The 22,108-nt window shown below is 40.6% G+C and overlaps 1 protein-coding gene across 1 annotated transcript in view; it reads left to right on the forward strand.

Moving 5' to 3' along the window:
* The first annotated feature begins 1,119 nt into the window (after positions 1 to 1,119).
* Positions 1,120 to 22,108, forward strand: part of Col6a6 (collagen type VI alpha 6 chain) — a 110,003-nt gene continuing 89,014 nt past the window's right edge. The window contains exons 1-7 of the mRNA XM_026384010.2: positions 1,120 to 1,180; positions 3,650 to 4,246; positions 5,526 to 6,146; positions 7,451 to 8,011; positions 8,723 to 9,280; positions 11,860 to 12,435; positions 14,226 to 14,795. Of these exons, the coding sequence (XP_026239795.2) occupies positions 1,120 to 1,180; positions 3,650 to 4,246; positions 5,526 to 6,146; positions 7,451 to 8,011; positions 8,723 to 9,280; positions 11,860 to 12,435; positions 14,226 to 14,795 (3,544 nt within the window). The remainder of the gene's footprint in view (positions 1,181 to 3,649; positions 4,247 to 5,525; positions 6,147 to 7,450; positions 8,012 to 8,722; positions 9,281 to 11,859; positions 12,436 to 14,225; positions 14,796 to 22,108) is intronic.

Raw genomic sequence — 22,108 nt, forward strand, 5'->3', positions numbered from 1 at the left:
TTGTGAAGGACTGGAACCAAGTCCCAAACTGCAGAATGTCAGAGTAACAATAGAATAGGTAAAACCATAGGATGGATTTCTCATGTCAAAGGTCCCTTTTCTAAAGAGGTAAAATATTAAACAATTGCACCCTGCCTGAATAGGAGCAAAATACCATACATAGTTTTGCAAATACCTTTGTAAGCAAGTAAGCAGGACATAAAGACCCTCGCTTGTTAATACGTCAGAAATGGATCCATTCATTTTTGTTGTTGTTGTTGTTCAAGGGGAAAATGATTGAATGAGCTCAATCTGTGTTTCATTATGAGATTTACTTCCAATATCTTTAACATCCTATTTGTTCCATGAAAGGAACATTTCAAGGTGGCTGAACATGTTGGAGGAGTAACTAGAATTGGAAAACTCTTTCTTCATGCTTTGCTTGTTAGTTGTACATAAATTGTGTTCCCCATTCTAAAGAGAAAGACCTGACATGAACTATAGAAAGTCACTGCTTGGTTGTTTTTTTTTTTTGTTTTGTTTTTGTTTGTTTTGTTTTTTGTTTTGGTGTGTGTCTTCTCTCAAATGTAGGGATAAAGGGAGATAGTTACCTTTCTAATTAGCAAGGAAGAGGGGAAAACAGGGAATTTTGACCACATCTAGAAATAATTATTATTCAAAGATGAAATACATCTATATATTCATGATGATGATGATGAGATTACCTTACGGGTTTTAGACTGTGTCCCAACTGTGAATTCTGAATTTCATGACAATGAGTGAACAGAGAATGACACAAGGGTTCAGGGAAATGAGTAATAGGGGGACATAATATCGTTGGAACTAGAACGCATCTGTCTGCTCTGATTGACCACCCAACATGCCATGTCTCTACAGGTCTGGGGACCAGGACAAACTCTTACAACTCTGTAAATGATGCTTCATTTTTCTCAAAGGCACTTCACCAATTAGAAGGTCAGTAAACCTCCGTCATTCTTGTCCCCCATCACACCCAGTTCATTGTATCATTTCATGTCCTGTTGTGTATGCGAGTCTGGATTCAAAAATAACATCCGTAGATGTTCATATTTTTGCCTTTTCAGATTTCGAGTTGGAGATTTTTCAGGACATAATATGAAAATGTGGCTGATTTTGTTCCTCATAATAACTTGTTTCCATGTTTCTGTGAACCAAGATTCTGGTAAGGAAAAAATATGAAAAGAATTCTTTTCCTTAATTTTCACCATAGTAAAGAGATGATAAGTGAGTTTGACCTACTTAAAAGTTAAGTTTTCTATCACTTTGTTTTGATTTTGATAGTAGCGAGGATGGGAATGGGAGGTCAACTTATTTTGTTTCAAGATTACTCTCTGTTCCTTTGAAAATTCTGGACTTTATTCCCTGTTAGGGATAGAAAGATATGGAAGTTGTCATTTTGTCCTCAGTTTCAACCCATTTTGGGTCTTCTGGGAGGTTACACGAAAATTCTGTTACTATTAGGTTCAGGCCTGGAAAATTTGGAATGTCTCTTTCTAATTCATTTGTGCCAAAAGGTTGTCTTGGTTAAGTGTCCAGATTTTGCTCCAATTTAAACTGCTAGTCTGTTTATCATAAAGAACAGGCTTTCACCCTGGAGAGAAAGTTCCGTAGCTGTCTACCGTCTGTCAGCAATCTGTGCGCAATGGAATTAAAGTCCAAACTCTGACTTGCCCTTCACCACCTCTACTACCTAATCAAGTAATTGGTTCTTGTGCTGGTCAGTTCATGTCCAGGACCACCTACATCAGCTTTTACAGCTTCCTTGAGGTCTCTGACCTTGGAAGCAAGTTTTACGAAGAGATAAACTAGACTTTGCCCGGCAAATGTTGTCCTTCAATGTCTCACTGAGTCTTCAGCTTTTAAAGGAGAGGCAACTTTTCCTCCCAGTCATTTCATGGTTCAGACATAACGAAGGACCTTTTTGGAAGCTGAATCTGCCTCCCGTGCCAATCACCCATGCTTCCTTTCCCTGTACAACATATAGGGATTTACTAAAGGTCCCAGTGGTCCTGAGTAGAGCCACCCTGAGCAGGGCTCACCTGGCCATCCAGCCTGAGGTCTCGATTGCCCTCACTTATTTCTGCAGTGCTGTATGATCATGACAGGAACCTCGGGTGGGACTGGGATCAGGTTATGTAAAAGACAAGAAAGAATGATCCACTATGTCTGGATCAGACCACTGTAAGGAAAACGAAATAACTCAAAGAACTAAAAGCTGGTTACCTAGCAATTGCAGGAAAGAAAATATTGAAGTTATTTTAATTTGATTAGAATTTTTATAGTAACCATTTCAGATGGTGAGAATCTCAGAGGGAGGAGGATCCTTAGGTAGTTTCTAGTTGAATCTATTTAAAGTAGAGGGAACTAAAGACCAAGTATATTGGATGGTTTGACGGAGCTCAGAGAGTTAGCTGATGACACAGTCAGGGTCTCATTACTTTTTTTTATGATATATTTATTTCTTTTTATTTATTTATTTATTCATTACTTGTTGATACACACTGTGTCTTTCCTTAAATATAAAACCACACACGTGTACATGTAAACACACATACATTCCCCTCTTTTCCCTGGACAAGAAGTGGATCTTATGCTTAGGTACGGAGAACTCTTGATCTAAATGACGACCAGTAAATGACATCAGTGTTTGAGCCCTGTGATTCTCTACTTGTAAATATACAATTCTAGATACCTAACATCAAATCTAGCATTAAATGAAGCTTTAACAGTTCAATAAAATATCATGTTTTCCTATAAAAATTATTTATGTTTTTAAAACTATCATCCCTTTCCTAACCTAAAATATACTGGTGCCATCATATTTTGCATACGTGAAAATAAATTTATCAATCATGACACTCAATCATATAAGTCTTCAAAAATATTGTAAGTAACTTTAAAATAGATTAAACCAATCCTGTATTTCCATTATTTGTGTATTTTTAAATTTCATCAACTTGAAACTTTAGAATACAAACTAATATGTTTATAAATCAACTTGTTGCATTGCATAAATAAGAATCACAATGAAAGACTTTCAGATTTCAACACTCAAATCAATTAGAAGGAGCCTGATTCTCAAATAAAATTTGTATCCTGTCGAGATCAAATTGAGATCAAATTCTGAAAGCCAAAATACATATATTAGGAGAAATTATCTACTAACAGTCTAAACACCCATGATGTTTTACTTCTCTAATTTGCCTATTCCTAATTAGCTAATTTTTTTTGCAAAAGTGATGCTTAATTTTGTGAGATGCTCAAATGAGAAACTGTGTAAAAGAATTAGCCCAATAGGGCTGGGGTTATGGCTCAGCAGTGGAGTGCTCACCTAGCACATGCGAGGCCCTGGGTTTAATGCTCAGCACCACATAAAATTTAAAAAAATAAAATAAAATAAAAGTATTGTGTCCAACTACAACTAAAAAATAATTTTTTTTTTTTTAAAAAAGAATCAGCCCAAGAAATCAGTATTTCTTTTTCTTAAGAGAAAGTGCAGTTTTGGACTCTCAGTGAATCCGCTCATTGAGAAGGCACTTAAAAAATAAAATGAAATGAAAAGTAAGTTTTCCCCTATATGGTTGGCATTAAAGTTCTTGCTTTGTTTACATGTTTGTTTCTGTTTTCCCAGGCCCTGAGTATGCAGATGTGGTGTTTCTGGTGGACAGCTCTGATCACCTGGGAGTTAAGGCCTTCCCATTTGTGAAATTTTTCATCAATAAAATGATCAACAGTCTCCCCATCGAGGCCAACAAGTACCGCGTGGCCCTGGCCCAGTACAGTGACATGCTCCACAATGAATTCAACCTGAGTACCTTCAGGAGCAGGAACCCCATGCTGAACCATCTCAAGAAGAACTTCGGGTTCCTTGGCGGATCCCTGAGGATAGGAAACGCTCTTCGGGAGGCTCACAGGACCTACTTCTCTGCACCTTCTGATGGAAGAGACAGGAAACTGTTCCCTCCTATTTTGGTGGTCCTGGCTTCAGCCGAATCTGAGGATGATGTGGAAGAGGCTTCGAAGGCCCTGCGGAAAGATGGGGTGAAAATCATCTCCGTGGGGATGCAGAAAGCTTCCGAGAAAAATCTGAAGGCCATGGCCACATCTCAGTTTCACTTCAACCTTCGGACGGTCAGAGACCTCAGCATGTTCTCCCCAAACATGACGCAGATCATCAAGGATGCAACCAAGTACAGAGAAGGAGCGGTCAATGATCGCCTCGTAGAAGGTGAAATTGGGATGCACATAGAGGAGTGATGATAAAATGCTTTTGAAAAATCAATATGGGGGCTATAGGATTGCAACTCTTTGAAATCTCCTCTCTCAAAATGGGCTGCGTGTTCAGATATTAAATATCCATGTGTTCTGGAGGATCTGATAATTGTGAAGATTTTAAATCTAATGATACCCACAGGTCTTGATTCTCATACTTTGCTTATTCATTTTTGCACTTCATTCAGATTTCTTAAAATTCAGGATGCCCTCTTTCCTGCTCCTCAGCTTAAGTCTGAGCTATCTCCCTGGGCTCTAGTTGTCACATGGTTTCATTACTGGCTCATTTAAAAGGTAGCTTTGTTCCTAAAGAAGTCTATGACTCCTGAAGCCACATAACCATGATCACAGAATGTTACAGCTAAAAAACAACTTTAGTTTGCCCAAACTCCTTATTCTGCAGGAAGGAAACTATAGGTGTCCTTACCAGTGATATGGCCTGACCCAGGGCCTGGCTGCAATTTGCAGTCAGAGCTAAGTCAGGTCTCCAGATTTCAAGCCAGGTAGTCAGCCCACAATGCCTCCCTCCCTGCTGCTCTGTTCTGAGTTAGTTTCTCCCCGATCTCCACAGCCAGCCTGCTGTCTGTTCTCTTGTCCTAGAAAGGCCAAGAGTTACAAACATCGAGGAACAGGAAGACCCAGTAGAAAACAATCTGCTCCAAATGTGCATGTCCAAATAAGTAGCATAGGAAACTCACATTATTCTCGGATAAATCAGTTGGAGATGACTTATTTAATGACCTATTAATAGTAGAGAATATTTTTCTTGTGGTAAGCCTATGACAATATGAATCCTTATTAGCAACATCTTTCCCCAATAAAGCAATTGAATGTGCATGTATATTCATTACCATTCTTAGTAATACTTGGACTGTAACTGTTAATTATAATGGGAATGATGCTTCAATGATTTTAATATTTAACAGCTACTATTTGCTGAGTGACTCTTATGTATTAGTCCCATATACTAAGTATATTATCTCATTTAATTCTCATAGTATCTCTATGAGATGAGAATTGTATCTCCATTTGACAGTTGAGGAAATGGAAACTGGGAGATTCAGCAGTTGAACCCAGGTCCTTTTGATCTCAGCTTCCTACTCATTTCACACATCTCCTTCTTTCTTTAAGCAGGTAACCAAGCTCTGGTGTATGGTCTCCATGTCTTCTGATGCTCAGCAGAAATGCCACATCTCCAGCTAATATTGTGCTTGTTCATTCCTTGCCCACCACAGTGTGCCAAGGCCCTTCTGTGGCTGACGTGGTATTCCTGTTGGATGTGTCCATCAATGGCAGCCAGGAGAACTTCGACTACCTTAAAGCATTCCTGGAAGAAAGTGTCTCTGCCCTTGACATCAAGGAGAACTGCATGAGGGTTGGCCTGGTGGCCTACAGCAATGAGACCAAAGTGATCAGTTCACTGAGCAGAGGTGTCAATAAGTCAGAGGTTCTCCAGCGTATCCAGAGCCTGTCTCCCCGGGCCGGGCAGGCCTACACAGGGGCTGCCATCAGGAAGATCAGAAAGGAAGTCTTCAGTGCACAGAAAGGCAGTCGGAAAAACCAGGGTGTGTCCCAGATCGCAGTGCTGGTGACCCACAGAGCTTCGGAAGATAACGTGACCAAGGCGGCAGTTAACCTCCGGCGCGAGGGTGTGACCATCTTCACCATGGGCATCGAAGGGGCCAGCAGAACCCAGCTGCAAAAGGTAGCATCTCACCCTGCCGAGCAGTATGTCTCCATGCTGAGCAACTTCTCTGATCTGGCTGCCCACAACCAGACGTTCCTGAAGAAGCTGCGGAACCAGATAACACACACCGTCTCTGTCTTGTCAGAGCGCACGGAAACCCTCAAATCGGGTAAAGTCTTGCTGAGAGAAGGACTGTTCAGAACCTTTTGCTTTTTTCTTGTCTTTTGAATATTTATATATGCAAAAGGAATTGGTGGGAATATGATAATGATGTGGGTGGGCAGAATGAGTTCCTAATTTTTATTTTAGCTTGATGATATGAAGTCCAGTTAGGACTTCTAAAATCTATTGCAGTGCCAGCATAGCTAAAGAGGATTTCCCTTCTCATTTCCAATAGAGTGGCTCCAATTCCATCTACCTCTCTATACCCCTGGAATACCATCATTTGCTATTTCTCTCCCTTTTCTATTTTTTTCCCTGCTCCCTCACCCCCACTCTTTACTGGAAATTGAACCCAGGGGTTCTCTACCACTGAGTTACATCCTCAGCCTTTTTTTTTTTTTTTTACTTTTTTTTATGTTGAGTCAGGGTCTTGCTAAGATGCCCAGGCTGACCTAGAACTTGCAATCCTCCTGCCTCAGCAGCCTGAGTTTCTCCTGATCTATATTTCTTTCTTTCTTTTCTTTTCTTTTTTGTACTTTTCACTTTCCTTATCTTCTTCCCTCATACCCCAATTCCAATTTCTAGAATAAACAGGAAGTGTGATTTGGATAGAAGACAAAGTAATTAATTTGTCATGAAGTACCACTCCAGTGTCTGCAAGTTTCAGAAGAGAGAGAAAGGGCAATGTTTTCTTATGGTTTGCTATCTACATGTAAACACAGTGATGCTGTGGAAAGATTTTCATGCATGTATATACACATCACATGTTCGTATATATTCTGTAATAAGTGTTTACATCTCACTTACTATAAAAGTGTCATTATCTTTCACACATAAGTTTGCTGACAATATCCATACTCTAGTTAATTGATAGGATTGAATAAGGAGCACATAATTTGCTCTAAATTCCAAGAAAGGGAGCACATATGTCTACAAGGACCTGTTAAACACCTTCTTCATGTCACATCATATCACTTGACTTTTGGCTAAGCAGTTATGTAACTCCAGGAATAAGTGACTTGTAAAGGTCAGCTATAAGTTTTCTAATACTTTACTACACCTGCATTTATTTTGATGGGTGGCAGAGAATTTTTAGGGTAATCATCTCAAACTCTCAGAAACATTCATTTGGCCCAACTGATGCTAAGATCCCTCCCCTTTCAATCTAGGAAAGCAAGCCTTTTAAACCCAAACACCATTTTCCATTTTTCCATCTCTGGTGGCTTATCCTTGTCCTTCTTCCCCTCTGTGCCCATTTCTCTTCCACATTTACTCCCTAATGTCATGTTCAATTTTTTGGTTCCATCGTAGCATGTGTGGACACAGAGGAAGCAGACATCTATCTGCTCATTGACGGCTCCGGGAGCACACAGGCCACAGACTTTCAAGAGATGAAGACCTTCCTGTCGGAGGTGGTAGGGATGTTCAACATCGCTCCCCATAAGGTGCGCGTGGGGGCTGTTCAGTATGCCGACAGCTGGGACTTGGAATTTGAGATCAATAAGTACTCCAACAAGCACGATTTGGGAAAGGCCATCGAGAACATCAGGCAGATGGGTGGGAATACAAACACGGGCGCAGCCCTGAATTTCACACTGAAGTTGTTGCAAAAAGCAAAGAAGCAGCGGGGAAACAAAGTGCCTTGTCACCTCGTCATTTTGACGAACGGTATGTCCAAGGATAGCATTTTGGAGCCTGCCAACAGACTGAGAGAGGAGAACATCCGTGTCTATGCCATCGGGGTCAAGGAGGCCAACCAAACACAGCTGCGAGAAATCGCAGGAGAGGAGAAGAGGGTGTACTACGTGCACGACTTTGATGCGTTGAAAGACATAAGGAACCAAGTTGTCCAAGAAATCTGTGCTGAAGAAGGTGAGAGAAATAATGGCCCTTGTCTTTTGACTTTAGCTGGCACATAGGCCTTCATGGTGATGTTTGACATTGCTGTTTAAGGGGAACAATGTACATTGCTAAGTTGAGACTTGTTGATCTGTGCAACTATAACCATGTTTGTCCTCTAGAAAAAAAAAAGTCACTAGCCCACTGTAGTGTTGTTCTAATTGATACCATTCAATTACTGATATAATTGAAAAATAACAAAAATATTTAGAAAGATTCTCCCTAATAATAATTAATTAGCTTTCTCCAACAAATCCCTGCAGGCTAGATATGTGATTAGATGTCACGTGTATCATATGATCAAGTGATTTCAGATTTCCAGGAGTACTTAGGGTTCACTTAAATTTTATAGCACTTTTGTGAAATCGGTAAGTCGGTGGTTTTCAACCAGGTGTTATTCCCCTCTGGTTGAATGTGGTAACTTCTAGAGATATTTTGGTGTCATAATCATGAAGCCCTGCTAGCATCCAATGAGAAGTGGTCAGAGATACTGCTAAACATCCCACTGTATCCTACAGTGCAGACTGCTTTACTTACCTACTAATAATCCTTACCAAGCACGTGTTTAACTTAACACACTAGATCATTTGTGGTTTGGATTCTCCTGTTTACTCTTATTTATTTATTTTTCTTTTTTTTGGCATGGAGTTGACTTGAATAAACCTGCTAATTTCTCTTATGCAGCCTGCAAGGACGTGAAAGCTGACATCATGTTTTTGGTGGACAGCTCTGGCAGCATAGGACCTGAAAACTTCCAGAAAATGAAAATATTTATGAAAAACCTGGTGACCAAATCTCAGATTGGGGCCGATCGGGTGCAAATCGGCTTAGTGCAGTTCAGCGACATCAATAAGGAGGAGTTTCAGCTCAACCGGTACAGGACCCAAAGTGACATTTCCAATGCAATAGACCAAATGGCTCACATTGGAGAAACTACCTTGACCGGTGGCGCCCTGACCTTCGTGTCTCAGTACTTCAGCCCCGCCAAGGGGGCCCGGCCCAACGTCAGGAAGTTTCTCATCCTCATCACAGATGGTGAAGCTCAGGACATAGTGAAGGACCCAGCCGTAGCCCTCCGGCAAGAAGGCATCATTATCTACTCTGTGGGAGTATTTGGCTCCAATGTCACCCAGCTCGAGGAGATCAGTGGGAGGCCGGAGATGGTTTTTTATGTTGAGAATTTTGACATTCTGCAGCACATTGAGGATGATCTTGTTTTGGGAATATGCAGTCCCCGTGAAGGTAGGCATGCCTGTGTTCATGAGTGCGAATATCTGAGCACCAGATGTGGATCGGAGTCATTTTCTTCTGGAATTAAGTAGAGCTCTATTGGGACCCTGTGATATTTTCATTGAATTGAAGTATTTATGCTAGGATTTTTCACACACACACACACACACACACACACATATATATATATATATATATATATATATATATATATATATATTTTTTTTTTTTAGGGGGGTGCTAGGGATTGAACTCAGGGCCACTCCACCACTTGAGCCACATCCCCAGCCCTATTTTATATTTTATTTAGAGTCAGGGTCTCACTGAGTTCCTTAGTGCCTCATTTTTTGCTGAGGCTGGCTTTGAACTCCTGATCCTCCTGCCTCGGCCTCCCAAGCCATTGGGATTGCAAGTGTGCACCACCACCCGTGGCACTGACCTGTTGAACTAAATAGACGGTCAAGAGCAATTTGGGTTCGCCTAGTCTCATTCCTGTTTTAGACACATAGACCTGAGGTGATGAATCCTTTATTTAAGAAAAGTGGTACCACACCAAGTCTTAGGTCAGGTTCCCAGCTGATCAGAAGTTCTTGTGGAGGTGATTTATTGAGGAGGTAGTTTCAGAAGAGGAAGAAGGAGAGGAGGGCAGGGCATAGGTAGGTGCTAAGCAAGGAGTTCATTCTAGCTGGAGTCTAGTTGCAGCCTGATCCCATGGGGAGCTTTACATCATGAGTTACAGCAAGAACTGGCCCTATCTTAAGATGAGGGGTCCAGCCTGCATACACTGTGCCACTAGATTACATGTGGATTTCTGAGGCAGTCAGAAGGGGCATAACTTCTATTTAGTCTTCAAGCCTGGTATCGAGTCTCTATGGGCTATTTTTCTTCTTTTTGTAATTTCTAAAAATAATACTTAATCAAAGGAGATATTTGTGAAAACATTTTGGTATTTACTAAATATTATAAAGAAGGACTGTGGTAAGGGGAAGTTGAACAATGAATGTTTCAAAGGAAGTAAAGAGCAGTGTCCCCAATCTCTGCCTATGATGCTGCAGAGTAATGGAAGTCATCAAACAAATGCTCAGGGCTGGGGATGTAGCTCAGCCGTAGAGCACTTGCCTGTGACATGGGTGAGGCTCTGAGTTCAAGGCCCAGAATAAAAACAAAACAAAAACCAGATCAACAAATAGAAGGGGCTGATTTATCCTGTGACCCCCGGAGGCTTAACAGCAGGCGAATGGAAAAGTCTACGTGGGCGATGGATCTCAATGGGATTTTAGGGGAGGAGAGGGACCTTCAAGTAACGGTTCTGTTCAACTCCCACTACAAGGTTTGATGATCATGGCCTGTGTTTTGTAGAAAGGGGAGTACACCTTGTTTTTAATCCCTGGTAATTCCATCCAGAACAAATATGAACTCTGGAATTTTGAAAGCTTCCAAAGCTGAGCAATCTACCCACCCACCTCCAGTCCCCTGAGTCATCCAAGCAAGATTTGCAGGCAGCCTACGACCAGAGGGACCTAGTTCCTTCTTTAGTGGAGTCAGAATTCCTTGGAATTTGGTTTATGGCTCTGTACACAAGGTCTTCAATTAGCAGTTAGGTCCATTGGCTCTGGGGTTTTCAACAGTCCTGCACATGGCCAATGACTGGGTCACAGAGGAGGAGATACAGACACCCTTGGAGGGGGAGGGGGAGGAGAGTACTTCCTCCCAGTCCCATTTCTCAAGAAGGGATGAGTTAACACTTGGATCATACCTTTCTAAGGCCAGTAGAGACAATGTACTATATAAGGACACAAGGACTTGCCTTCTTATGGAGAAAACTTCTCCAGAATGGATGAGTTGGCGCTTCGAACTCAGAATAGATGGGCTCCTTTAGATGGAACATGCTTCTCGTGAATTACTAATTGGGGTCTTTCCTGCTCTACTTTTCCATGGCATTGACCTCAGGTTTAAGAAGTTCAGAGTGTCATACTAAGACAATTAAACTGGGCCAAGGGAGAAATGGGCTTTTTTTTTTTTTTTTATATGGCGGTCCAATATGAAAATAGATGTTTCAAGAAGGTCAAAGGGGGATAAAATGTAACCTTGAAAGTCAGCCATCATAACTATGAAAAAAAAAATACAGTGTTGCCAAATTAATTTTTATTCGGTTATTTCCTCAAAGTTTTATCTTAGGAATAAGATCTCAAGATCCCTATAGCCTTAAAGAAAAAAAGACAAACTCGTTTAAATGAAAACACATGTTGAAGGAAACATTTATATGGGAAAATTTACGTGAAACTTGGATTTGGGTTTTTTAGTCCAAAGGTTTTATTGAAAATTTATTCCCAATGATCTTGTGTTTGTCTTTCCACCCCTCCCAAACCTTTGGTAGGTTTCCCTTCATACCTGCCTAGTCTTGAAAACTTACCTGATCATCGTTATGTATTGGTAGTGCAAAAGTGCATGTGTCTCTGTTATCCAGGGAATTGATATTTTAATGTTCAGCATGACCCCATGCAATGGAAACATCAGCAATTAAAAAAACAACCGTTTGGGGACTCTCCAAAGCTAATCCATATTGATTTTTCCTTCCCTTCCTCTTCTAGAGTGCAAGCGGATTGAAATTCTGGATGTTGTGTTTGTGATCGATAGCTCTGGCAGCATTGATTACGACGAATACAATATCATGAAGGACTTCATGATTGGCTTAGTGAAAAAAGCTGATGTTGGAAAGAACCAGGTCCGGTTTGGAGCCCTGAAGTACGCTGATGACCCAGAGGTACTCTTTTATCTGGGTGATCTTGGCACAAAATTGGAGGTGATTTCAGTGCTCCAGAATGACCAGCCCCTGGGGGGCAACACTTACACAGCGGAGGCACTAGCCTTCTCAGACCACATGTTCACTGAAGCCAGGGGCAGCCGCCTGCACAAGGGGGTCCCCCAAGTCCTCATCGTGATCACCGATGGGGAGTCTCACGATGCTGATAAACTCAATGCCACCGCCAAGGCCTTGCGGGACAAAGGCATTCTCGTCCTGGCTGTGGGCATTGCTGGCGCCAATCCTGTGGAGCTGTTAGCGATGGCAGGATCAAGAGATAAGTACTACTTTGTGGAGACTTTTGGAGGCCTGAAGGGGATCTTTTCAGATGTCTCAGCCAGTGTCTGTAACTCTTCAAAAGTTGGTAAGCCTTGTCCATCAAGTTTTTCCTTATTATTAACATGGGGCCAATTGAGGGAGATGCCAAAGCGATAGTCCTTAAGGGAGAAGTTTTCCAGAGAAGAGAATGAGCCAAACTTGTTTCAGCAGACTCCCCTACTCTGAGATTCCGGAACGTGGGAAAACCTCAAGGTCACTGTGTTCAGCCTCCTCCCTCAAAAGAAGTACCTTCTCCAACTTCCTAATCGCTTTTCCTAAACTATTCTAATGATGGGGAATTCACCAGTTTGGAACAGGCTTTATTTATTAAAGCACAGGTTATTCTACCCACTAATTTTTTCTCCCTGGTTTACATAAGAAATAAAATTCTATCTCTAAGAATCAGCATGAAATCTTCTTGTCTCCATGGTTAGGAATCCCCTGTTTATTCACTTATTTCTAATACGCACAAGTTCATCTAAAATGTCATCTTACACTTTGGGGTTACAGGGAGATTATGTGTTACTAAAATGTCTTAGTATTTTTTCCCAAGATATATTTTACTGAAAAAAAACCACTATTTTTATTAGATGAATGGCTGTTAATGCACCGTTTCAACATCTTGGTGCCGTTCTTTTCTCAAAATCATTTTAGCTTTTCTGGTTTTTGTATGCCTTGCATCCATAGAACACAACTACCATCTTTTTCTTTGATGAAACTAACAGAATCTTTCTGGGTCTTCACTAAGACAAATCTCCATAGAAAACAAGGACAAATCTCCTTGTGGTTAATTCCTAAAATTTGATTTGTCCTTCTTGAGCCCTCTGTGAAAAATGGCACTGAATTTTTGTGTTGAAAAGTTCTTTGAGCAGAAAAACAGTACTTGCTTTCCTTTATTAGAATCTGAAATGAAGGAGTTTAATGAGCTGACCCATTCCTGAAGGGTCTCCTGTATTTCTTTTGATGTCTTCCTTATCTGGACGGCAGGAATCTCCGTCCGATACCTTTAATCTTCTCTGAGGTGACAATGAGAAGTAATTAAGTTGGGTCAGTGGTGGGATCACTGGGGAATTCTGGGAAATGAGAATGCTTTCCAGAAAGCCAAGGATCACACAGGACTGTGTGCCAAGTATAACTCACTCGTTGGCCTCTTATCCTTTTTGTTTTGTATTTGCTGTATGAATACCAGAGAAGTAGCTCTAACATACTAAATTGTTTACTCAAAAATATTTTTATTCTCAAGTAGGTATTTTTTTGCCTACATATCAAAAAGAGGGCTGAAAGAAGGGGAAAATCAACTAGATATACACCAGAAGGCATGCTCTTAAGTCCTCCCACTGATTCGACCTAATAAACCAGAAAAACATTTATTGGCTCAACTGGCCAGAGAGGCCAAGTCAATAACGTGAACCATCTGTTTCTGTTTGAATTCCTCAATGGATGTGTGTTATTTTGTTTTTTTCCTTGCTGTGCTACTACTGTCCCTGGGCTTTCTGGAAGGGTTAAGACTAGATTGCAGATGAGAAAAAGTTTTTTTTCTAGCACCATTCCCAGCTCTCTGGCATGTCAGAAAAGAAAATGGCGTCAGACCAAATGGACAAGCCAAGAGAAATATCAAGAGTGTGTGAGTAGTTCATGCCTGTGTTGCTTTATGAACTGATCACTTGTTTTTACTTCCTTCTCCAATTAATGTGACCAGAAAGTAGTATTAAGATAAGAAACCACTTTCAGAAATATTGTCTCCATGTGGCTGTAAACAATTTACTTTTGGTGGATGAAAGAAAAAACGAATACTCTGGTTTTTGTCATTGTTGTTCCGTTTCCTCTCCTTTGTAGATTGTGAAATTGAAAAAGTAGATCTTGTTTTTCTCATGGATGGTTCAAATAGCATTCACCCAAGTGACTTCAAGAAGATGAAGGAATTTTTAGCATCTATTGTTCAAGACTTTGATGTCAGCCTCAACAGAGTGCGCATAGGAGCAGCCCAGTTTAGCCATACTTACCGGCCAGAGTTTCCACTGGGAACATTCACGGGTGAAAAGGAGATATCGTTTCAGATTGAAAACATCCAGCAGATCTTTGGATACACACACATTGGCGCTGCACTCCGGGAGGTGGGGCATTACTTCAGGCCAGACATGGGCAGTAGGATCAATGCAGGTACCCCGCAGGTGTTGCTGGTCCTCACAGATGGCCAGTCCCAAGATGAAGTGGCTCAGGCTGCTGAAGAGCTGAGACGCAAAGGTGTTGACATCTACTCGGTGGGCATCGGAGATGTGGATGATCAGCAGCTTGTTCAGATTACTGGGACTGCACAAAAAAAATTGACAGTTCATAACTTTGATGAACTGAGAAAAGTCAAAAAAAGGATTGTTCGCAACATCTGCACCTCGGGGGGCGAGAGCAGTAAGTATTTAATAAGTTCTTCATTTTTCATCTCCTCCACTGTCTTCACTGACATTTTCCTCAGGCTCTATGTGCATCCCCTGGGGTTGCTGGGAGAACTTAGATTTGTGCCTCTGGTTTTCTCGTTTATTATTTTTTTCACAGTTATCAAGTATTTTTGTGACTTGTGGATTGAGAAACAGCATGTTTGGGATTCTATATCTTTTTTTTTTAACCCTCCATCCTGGGTGAGCATTCTCAGAGCCCCCTCTGAGAATGGAGAGCCTCAGCTTCCAAGGGTGTGAGCACAGGGCCATTGTTCACAATTTGGCTGGTTTCAGAGGTTGAAGGACATTTTCAAATGAGTAGAGACTTACGATGTTGGTTATCTGGCAGTTGAGCCTACAGGGCCTCCAAGTGCCATGGGTACAGATATAGGAATTCATATCTTTGTTATGAAATTATACCACAGAAACTAATAAATATCTTATCACATTAGCATATTTTGACATTGTCCCAATAGGTGGAAATAAAGTGTCTTGAAGGAGGGTAACTATTTTTTAACTTATCATAAAGGCTCTCTCCAGGTTAGCTGTGATTCTAAGTATGCCTGGTAAACATTAATTCCAGATTTCCACCAAGGAAAAATAAAGCCACAGGACATCAAGAGGCCTCTGCAGACAGATAGCCAACTACAAAGTCCCTGCTCCAGCCTATTTTTCTTGGTCAGGTTGCTTAACTTCTCTAACTTTAATTGTCTCACCCATGGAATGTGAATAATAGCATCACCTGGTTTAAAAAGATCACTGTGAGGATTAAATGAGAAATCACATATTTGAACTTTACTTTGAATAAGCATGACACCTTGGGATGTAATTATAAAGTCACTTCATTTTTGTCCACCACTGACCCATTAAATTTATTCATGGGGGCTAGCTCTTCCCTTGCCCCTAATCATTTCTAAGAAATAAATGAACCTCCTCTTGGTGATTAATATGTCTATCTCAATGCAGCTATTAAAACTTTAAACTTCTTCCAAGGTTATTCCACTTTCCAGCTGGCCACAGACTGCTCACCTGCCATCGGAGAAGAGGCCATACACGGTTGACATTTTGCTCATGGTTCCCATCTTTTTCTGCTATCCTTTCTCCTAGACCCTGTCCCCATCTTGCTAAAACTGGTTTCTAGCCATTCCAGAATGGGGTGGGGAAGGGAGAGGAGGTCCATAGAAGTTTTCACTTGATAATACTTGTCAGGAATTGGTTTTCTTTAATGATAGCCAATGTCCAAAGCTGGGTCCATTTGTGAGTCCTTCAAAGATCTTCTGTCCTATCCCCCATCATCCTTCCTCCCCACCAAAATCCATTTTGGGGGGCATCTCTCAACTATAGCTCCTTTGAGGAAGTCAAATATGTCTGAGTTCTAGATGGTCCCTGATCCCTTCCTCAGCCTCTGAGCCTCTGGTGATGATTCTGGCTTTATTCTACCGAGGTCTGTCTGCACTCCCCCACTCACTGGCCCCTAGATAGGCTTCTTGGATGGGAGATGAGAGGAGCCCCAATACCTCTTTCTTATACTCAGCCATATCAGTTCCACCAGGAACAGGAGCATGTCACTTGCCCCAGTAAACACTGGAAATTGCAGCCCTGTGTCTCACTCCTTAGAGTTTTCCAGGCTTAAGTTATCTCTGAAAACTCCTCTCTCTTGACTTAGAAGAAATCATCTCGTGTGTGTGTGTGTGTGTGTGTGTGTGTGTGTGTGTGTGTGTGTAAGAGCTCCCAATGCGTCAACAGTGCTCTCCATAAATGTTCTTCTTAGCTCCAATCTCATCTTTTATAAGACCCAGTGTGGAAGTTTACAGTTAAGAGCCCCACCATTGACTAAAAACTGTCTTTGTAGGGGCTGGGGATGTGGCTCAAGCGGTAGCGCGCTCGCCTGGCATGCGTGCGGCCCGGGTTCGATCCTCAGCACCATATACAGACAAAGATGTTGTGTCCGCCAAATACTAAAAAAAATAAATATTAAAAAAAATTCAAAAAAAAAAAACAACAACTGTCTTTGTACTTCCTGCTTTATGATCTACTCATACTTTGGAATGTATCTGATTCCCTCAGCCAAACCTTCTGCATCAATTTCCTGTTTTCACATGAAATATCCATTTCTAGTTATTAGGCAGAAAATTATCTGAAAAAACAATTTAGTTTCTACTTGAGTGCATAACAAATAATCATGTGGAACGTAAAATACAAAAAATATAAACTACAAGTAGTGAATGAGTTATCTTTAAAGGAAATAGCTGTGAATGTAAAAAAAAATTAAATAAGGAAAGTACTCTGTATTAAGATAAACTTGAAGTCATTACTCCAGCAAGCAGGAATGTGAGAGCTTTGGATCCAAGCTATGAGCTGAGGACTGATGAGTCTGGAATGAGCACTGATAAACCTTCAAAGGCCTATGAGAATATATTAAGGGATGCCAGTTCTTTAATGCAATATAATAAATCCTCAAATCAGACAGTAGCTTGGTGGGACTCAAACAAACAAAGCTTAGAGCCTGGACATTCTGCTTCTCATTTTACTTATTCTTTTGGTGATGGAAATGGAACCCAGGGCTTCACACATGCTAGGCAAATACTCCACCACTGAGCTGCACTCCCATCTGCTCTGCTATTTAACAAAAAAATATGCCTAACTTTGAAGAAGTCACTGGCTTTTCTGAGTCTTTGTTTTCTCATTTGTAAAGCTAACTCATCTCTAAGAGTTTCTCCGATTGTAGACTGATGCAGAATGCAAAAGTAAAGTCAACTGCATGGAAATATTAAGGATCTTACTGAGAATCAATATCCTTTTGAGCATCTCTGAAGGGTCAAGCCTAGAGCTCTAAGAACTTCAACTGTATTATCTCATTGACTCTCCTAACACCCTATATGATGTGGAAACAAGGATTGGAGATGTAACTCAATGGTAGAGCACTTGCCTAGTATGCCTGACGCCCCAGGTTCAATTCCCAGAACCACCAAAAAAATAAAATAAAATAAAATAAATAAATAAATAAACAAACAAACTATGGAAATTGAAACTCAAAGGAATATTGGTAGTCTGGTCCAGATCATACAAGAATAATAGATAAAGCACATTTTGAAACCTAAATCTGAAACCTGATCCCAACCTCTTCCACCCTAGTCTTATTAAGTTAACCTGTTTTCTTGATGTAGTTGTTGTGCAGATTATCTGGGGCTGACAGTATAAAGAACAAGTGTCAAAGTGTTGTGCTTCACCAATTAATAGCTGGGGTTGATGAGGACGTCAGGGATTAATATCCTTGAAATTGTTTCCACGAGCTGCTGCTTCCGAAGGAAACCACCTGCTGCTAAGTTGTCACTTCCAACAGCACAGCACAGTCTAGCAGCAGGACTAGTAACCCGCATGACCTGTCATCATCGGCCACCCAGGAAGTGATAAAATAGGGTGGCTCAACATATGGACTCCCGACAAGCCTGGATCTGAATCCCAAGCATGAGATCCAGTCATAACTGTGAGACCTTGGGCAAACTTCTCTGGGTCACAGCTTCTTCCTCTACAAAATGAACATTATAAGGGATTCTGCATGTTTCCTGTTATATAAGGACAAGTAGGACCTTGAGTGGGAGGTTCTTGGTAAATGCTCAATACGTGTAATAAGTGTAACTTATAATAACAACTTGTTACACTTATTGAGCATTATTGTTAGTCTCTGTTATAAAAACTGGAGTAACGGGGTTAGTTTGTAGGAGAAAATTTACCAAGGGTTCTTTGGCTTAGGTACTTTATTGCATTTTCTGAAGACCCTCAGTTTAGACAGTGTGCAGATAATTTTTATTTTTCTATTATTTTATTTATTATTATTTTTCTTTTGCCTTATTGGGGATCAAACCTAGAGCCTTACACCTGCTAGGCAAGTGTTCTACTATTGAGCTATATCCCCCAACCCCAAAATTTCAATATTTTAACATTTCAGAACTATGTTCAAATTTAATATGCCAAATTATCCTACATAGCTGAACTCCACAGTCTGATTTATAACCTTCACCCAAGCTTACTCTCCTGATTTTTCTCTTGAGGGTGGTTACTCCGTCTACCTAGAGGAAACTTGGGGCAGTTTTCAGGATGGGAATGTCCAATCTTTTTGGCATGGAGCCCTGAATAGGTAGCAAAAGAGTCAGGAGTACTTCTCATCTTTTGCACCTGTAATCATGGACAGATCAAAAGGCCTATTTGAATAGAATGAGGTCAGAGGAAACTTAAGGATTTATTTGATTCAAGGAATGTGAGAAATACAAGGGGAAAATAGAAAATAGTTTCCAACTTTTCTTGACAAGGAGCTCTTTATGTTCCTGCTTTTGCTGGATGCTCTAAAAACAGAACTCAGAGCAAAACTTATGTGCTAATACTTTATTGGAAGTGCAATAAAGTAAAGCAAGACTGAGTAGCGGAGATGCAGGAAAGAAGGGAAAATGAATACAAGGTGGTATGTTGCCAAGCTACCCATGGCTTCTTAAGAAAGCACAACTGGCACATTGGCCATGCAAAACATTACCAGAGACCCTGCAGAACCACTGCCCAGACCAGGCCAGCATGGGGAGTAAAGGAGAGGATGCATCTTTCTATCTACTCCTCTTGGTTAGCATTTACCCCACGGAGAGTTTGCCCTCCCACCCTACTGGGTGGTGTTATCCAGCTTCTTTGGAAAACTGCTGAGGAAACCAGCAACAGGATGCACCATGCAACACATGTGGAATTGGAAGTGGGAAAGGAGCCAGAGCCTTCTTGACTTCACCTGGGTTACATGCATGTGGGCAGCACTGCAGCCCTCTTGCAATGAACACAATGGAGACCCTGTCAAACCTGACCCTCACCCCCCATGTGTTAGGGGACCAAATGGTGGAAGTTGTGGTTCTTCAGTGGACAAAGTCATAATTCTGTGCAGAGGGAGAAAACAGATATAGGAGTTCTAGAAACTAGGACTGTTATAGTACCTAACTATATTTCCTTGATCATTCTTTCTTATTTTTCTTCAACGATACACCTTATTTCAAAGACCCCGTACAAATCTGTCTCCTCCCCAGCTGATAACTACCAACAGGCCCACTTTCCCCACTAGAATCTGTCTTCAAATCTTCTGAAGACACCCTAGCCTCTGAGCAGTGTTTCTTAAGACTAAGAATCTGCCATCACCAACTCTAACTTATAAAGACTCTTTTTAAAGACTCAGATAATTAGAATCAGCTTCGGGATCTGGCTGGAAAACCACAAGACTGTCCAGTCCAATCTACTCTTTTTTGTTCTTTTGTGAATTTATTTTGAGATACATAATCCCTTTATCTTTATGTCAAGGAAAGTAATTCCTAGAGAGGGCAAGAGATCTGCCCAAATTCGTTTAGCAGTAACAGAGTCATGGCCAGCCCATGCCCGAAACGAAGCCTCCTGTCTTCCCAAAGACCTGCCCCCTGGGCACCCACACTGGGGGACTAGGTAAAGGCTCAGAATGCCACTTTTACTTATCTCTCTCTCTTTTTAAATTTTTTTCCTCTGTAGCCTGTGGGTTACCGTCTTAATTTTCTTTTATTGCTCTTCTCTGTTCCCATTTCTGTTATCCTAGTTTAATTCCTCATTATAGCTCATCAATCAATTTTAGCCTTCTCCCTAGCTCACATCCAAAACTACCCACGCCTCCAGTTCATTTGAATCACTTTTGCTGGATTCATTCCAAATTACAACTCTGTTGTGGAAGATTCTAGGCCTCAAGACTTCCAAGGGCTCCTGATTTAGGGCAGTTACCTCTGTAGCACTTTCAGGGCCCACTGGCCTGGGAACCCACACGATCAGCAGGGCCTCCTCTCTATTGCACTTAGACACCCGGCTACTCACACAATTTGTCGGCTAAATTCTATTCCTTTGCTCACATTATTGTGAGATCATTTATCTTAGTTACTGACTGGTTTTCTTTCCAGAGGTTAAAACAATTCCACAATAAAAATTTCAATCTCAAGTCAAGAGAAGATATAAATTTAAGAGGCTTTTAGAAAGGACATACCCTGATGTTTCCTTCTAACTGCTTTCTTTTTCTTTTATCCTGCTTTCCCAGTATCCAAGAAGAGAATTTCTAATAAAGTAAAAGATAGCAAACTAAGAAGGCCACTCTTCTAGATGTTTTGATAACATATTGACTTACCTTAAATCTCATGGTAAAAATTGGTAATCTAATAGAGCTTTTATTTTCCTTCACTTACCTCCTTTCTCATTGAAAAAAAAATCAAGTTATGGTCCTTATTTTAAGAACTGAAGTTGACATTTTGGTTTCAAAGACTTGCAAATGTCCAACTAGCCAGGGTATCTGGGAAGAAATGTAGGCAGGCCTTGTCCGTACAAAACACACCTGAAAAACTGCTGATCTAAGCAAAGCAAATCAAAAGCACTCACTGCTGCTTATTGTATCAAGCAAACTGTACATGTTGTTTGCTGGAAAAGGTTGGAATGTTTCACCAACTTAAAAAATCTTGAAGAAAAAGAGTGTGTTGTATGATTTTTATCATTTAATTACCTACCTTTAGGAAGCTCAGCTTAAAACATCAAACCCATTCTGATTTTTCCAATGCTTGATTTGTCCTGATGTTAAGGATAAAGGCAAAGTCCTTTAAATGAAACACTTCTCTGAGTACCTCTAGATTCAAAAATAGATGTACCCTTAACTTCCTGAAGGGCTGAGTGCTGGCAGGGCCACCTTTGACATGATCAAATATGGAGGATTGCATTGCGACTTTCTTTACTTGTAGGACTGAAACGAAGCAAAATCTCAGGAATTTTTTGTTTTGTTTTTATTTGTTCCAAAGGAGGAATCAGAGACCCTTTTTGGAAAAATAAATCATCAAAACAAGTCCTCTGAGATTTCTTTTATTCTGAATTATTTTCTGTATTCAAAATGTTTTTACATTTCCCTTATATTTATTCAAATTTAATATCTACTAAAAGACCTCAGTTGATAAATAGCATGATATGAGTTTCTTGCCTTGTTAACACTTCCACAACATACTTTAGAGATATTTAAATGACTTTGCTTATTTAAAGGGGATTATTTCAATGGCTACAATAAAATCTTTCAGAAATGTGGTTGCTATAGAACCATCTAGATCATACATCAGATAAAAATAATAATACATTTATACTCTTACAGGTTATAAAGCAATGGTTCTGAGTTTCCTCCATTCCCCTTTCTTGTTTTCCAACTTCATACCTGGAATCGAAATAAAAATTCCAAGAGCCTAGAATCAGTCAAGTAAAAGTTTGCTGATCTGGTAA

The sequence above is a fragment of the Urocitellus parryii genome, chromosome 2, assembly GCF_045843805.1.
Source record: "Urocitellus parryii isolate mUroPar1 chromosome 2, mUroPar1.hap1, whole genome shotgun sequence".
NCBI classification, from domain to species: domain Eukaryota; kingdom Metazoa; phylum Chordata; class Mammalia; order Rodentia; family Sciuridae; genus Urocitellus; species Urocitellus parryii.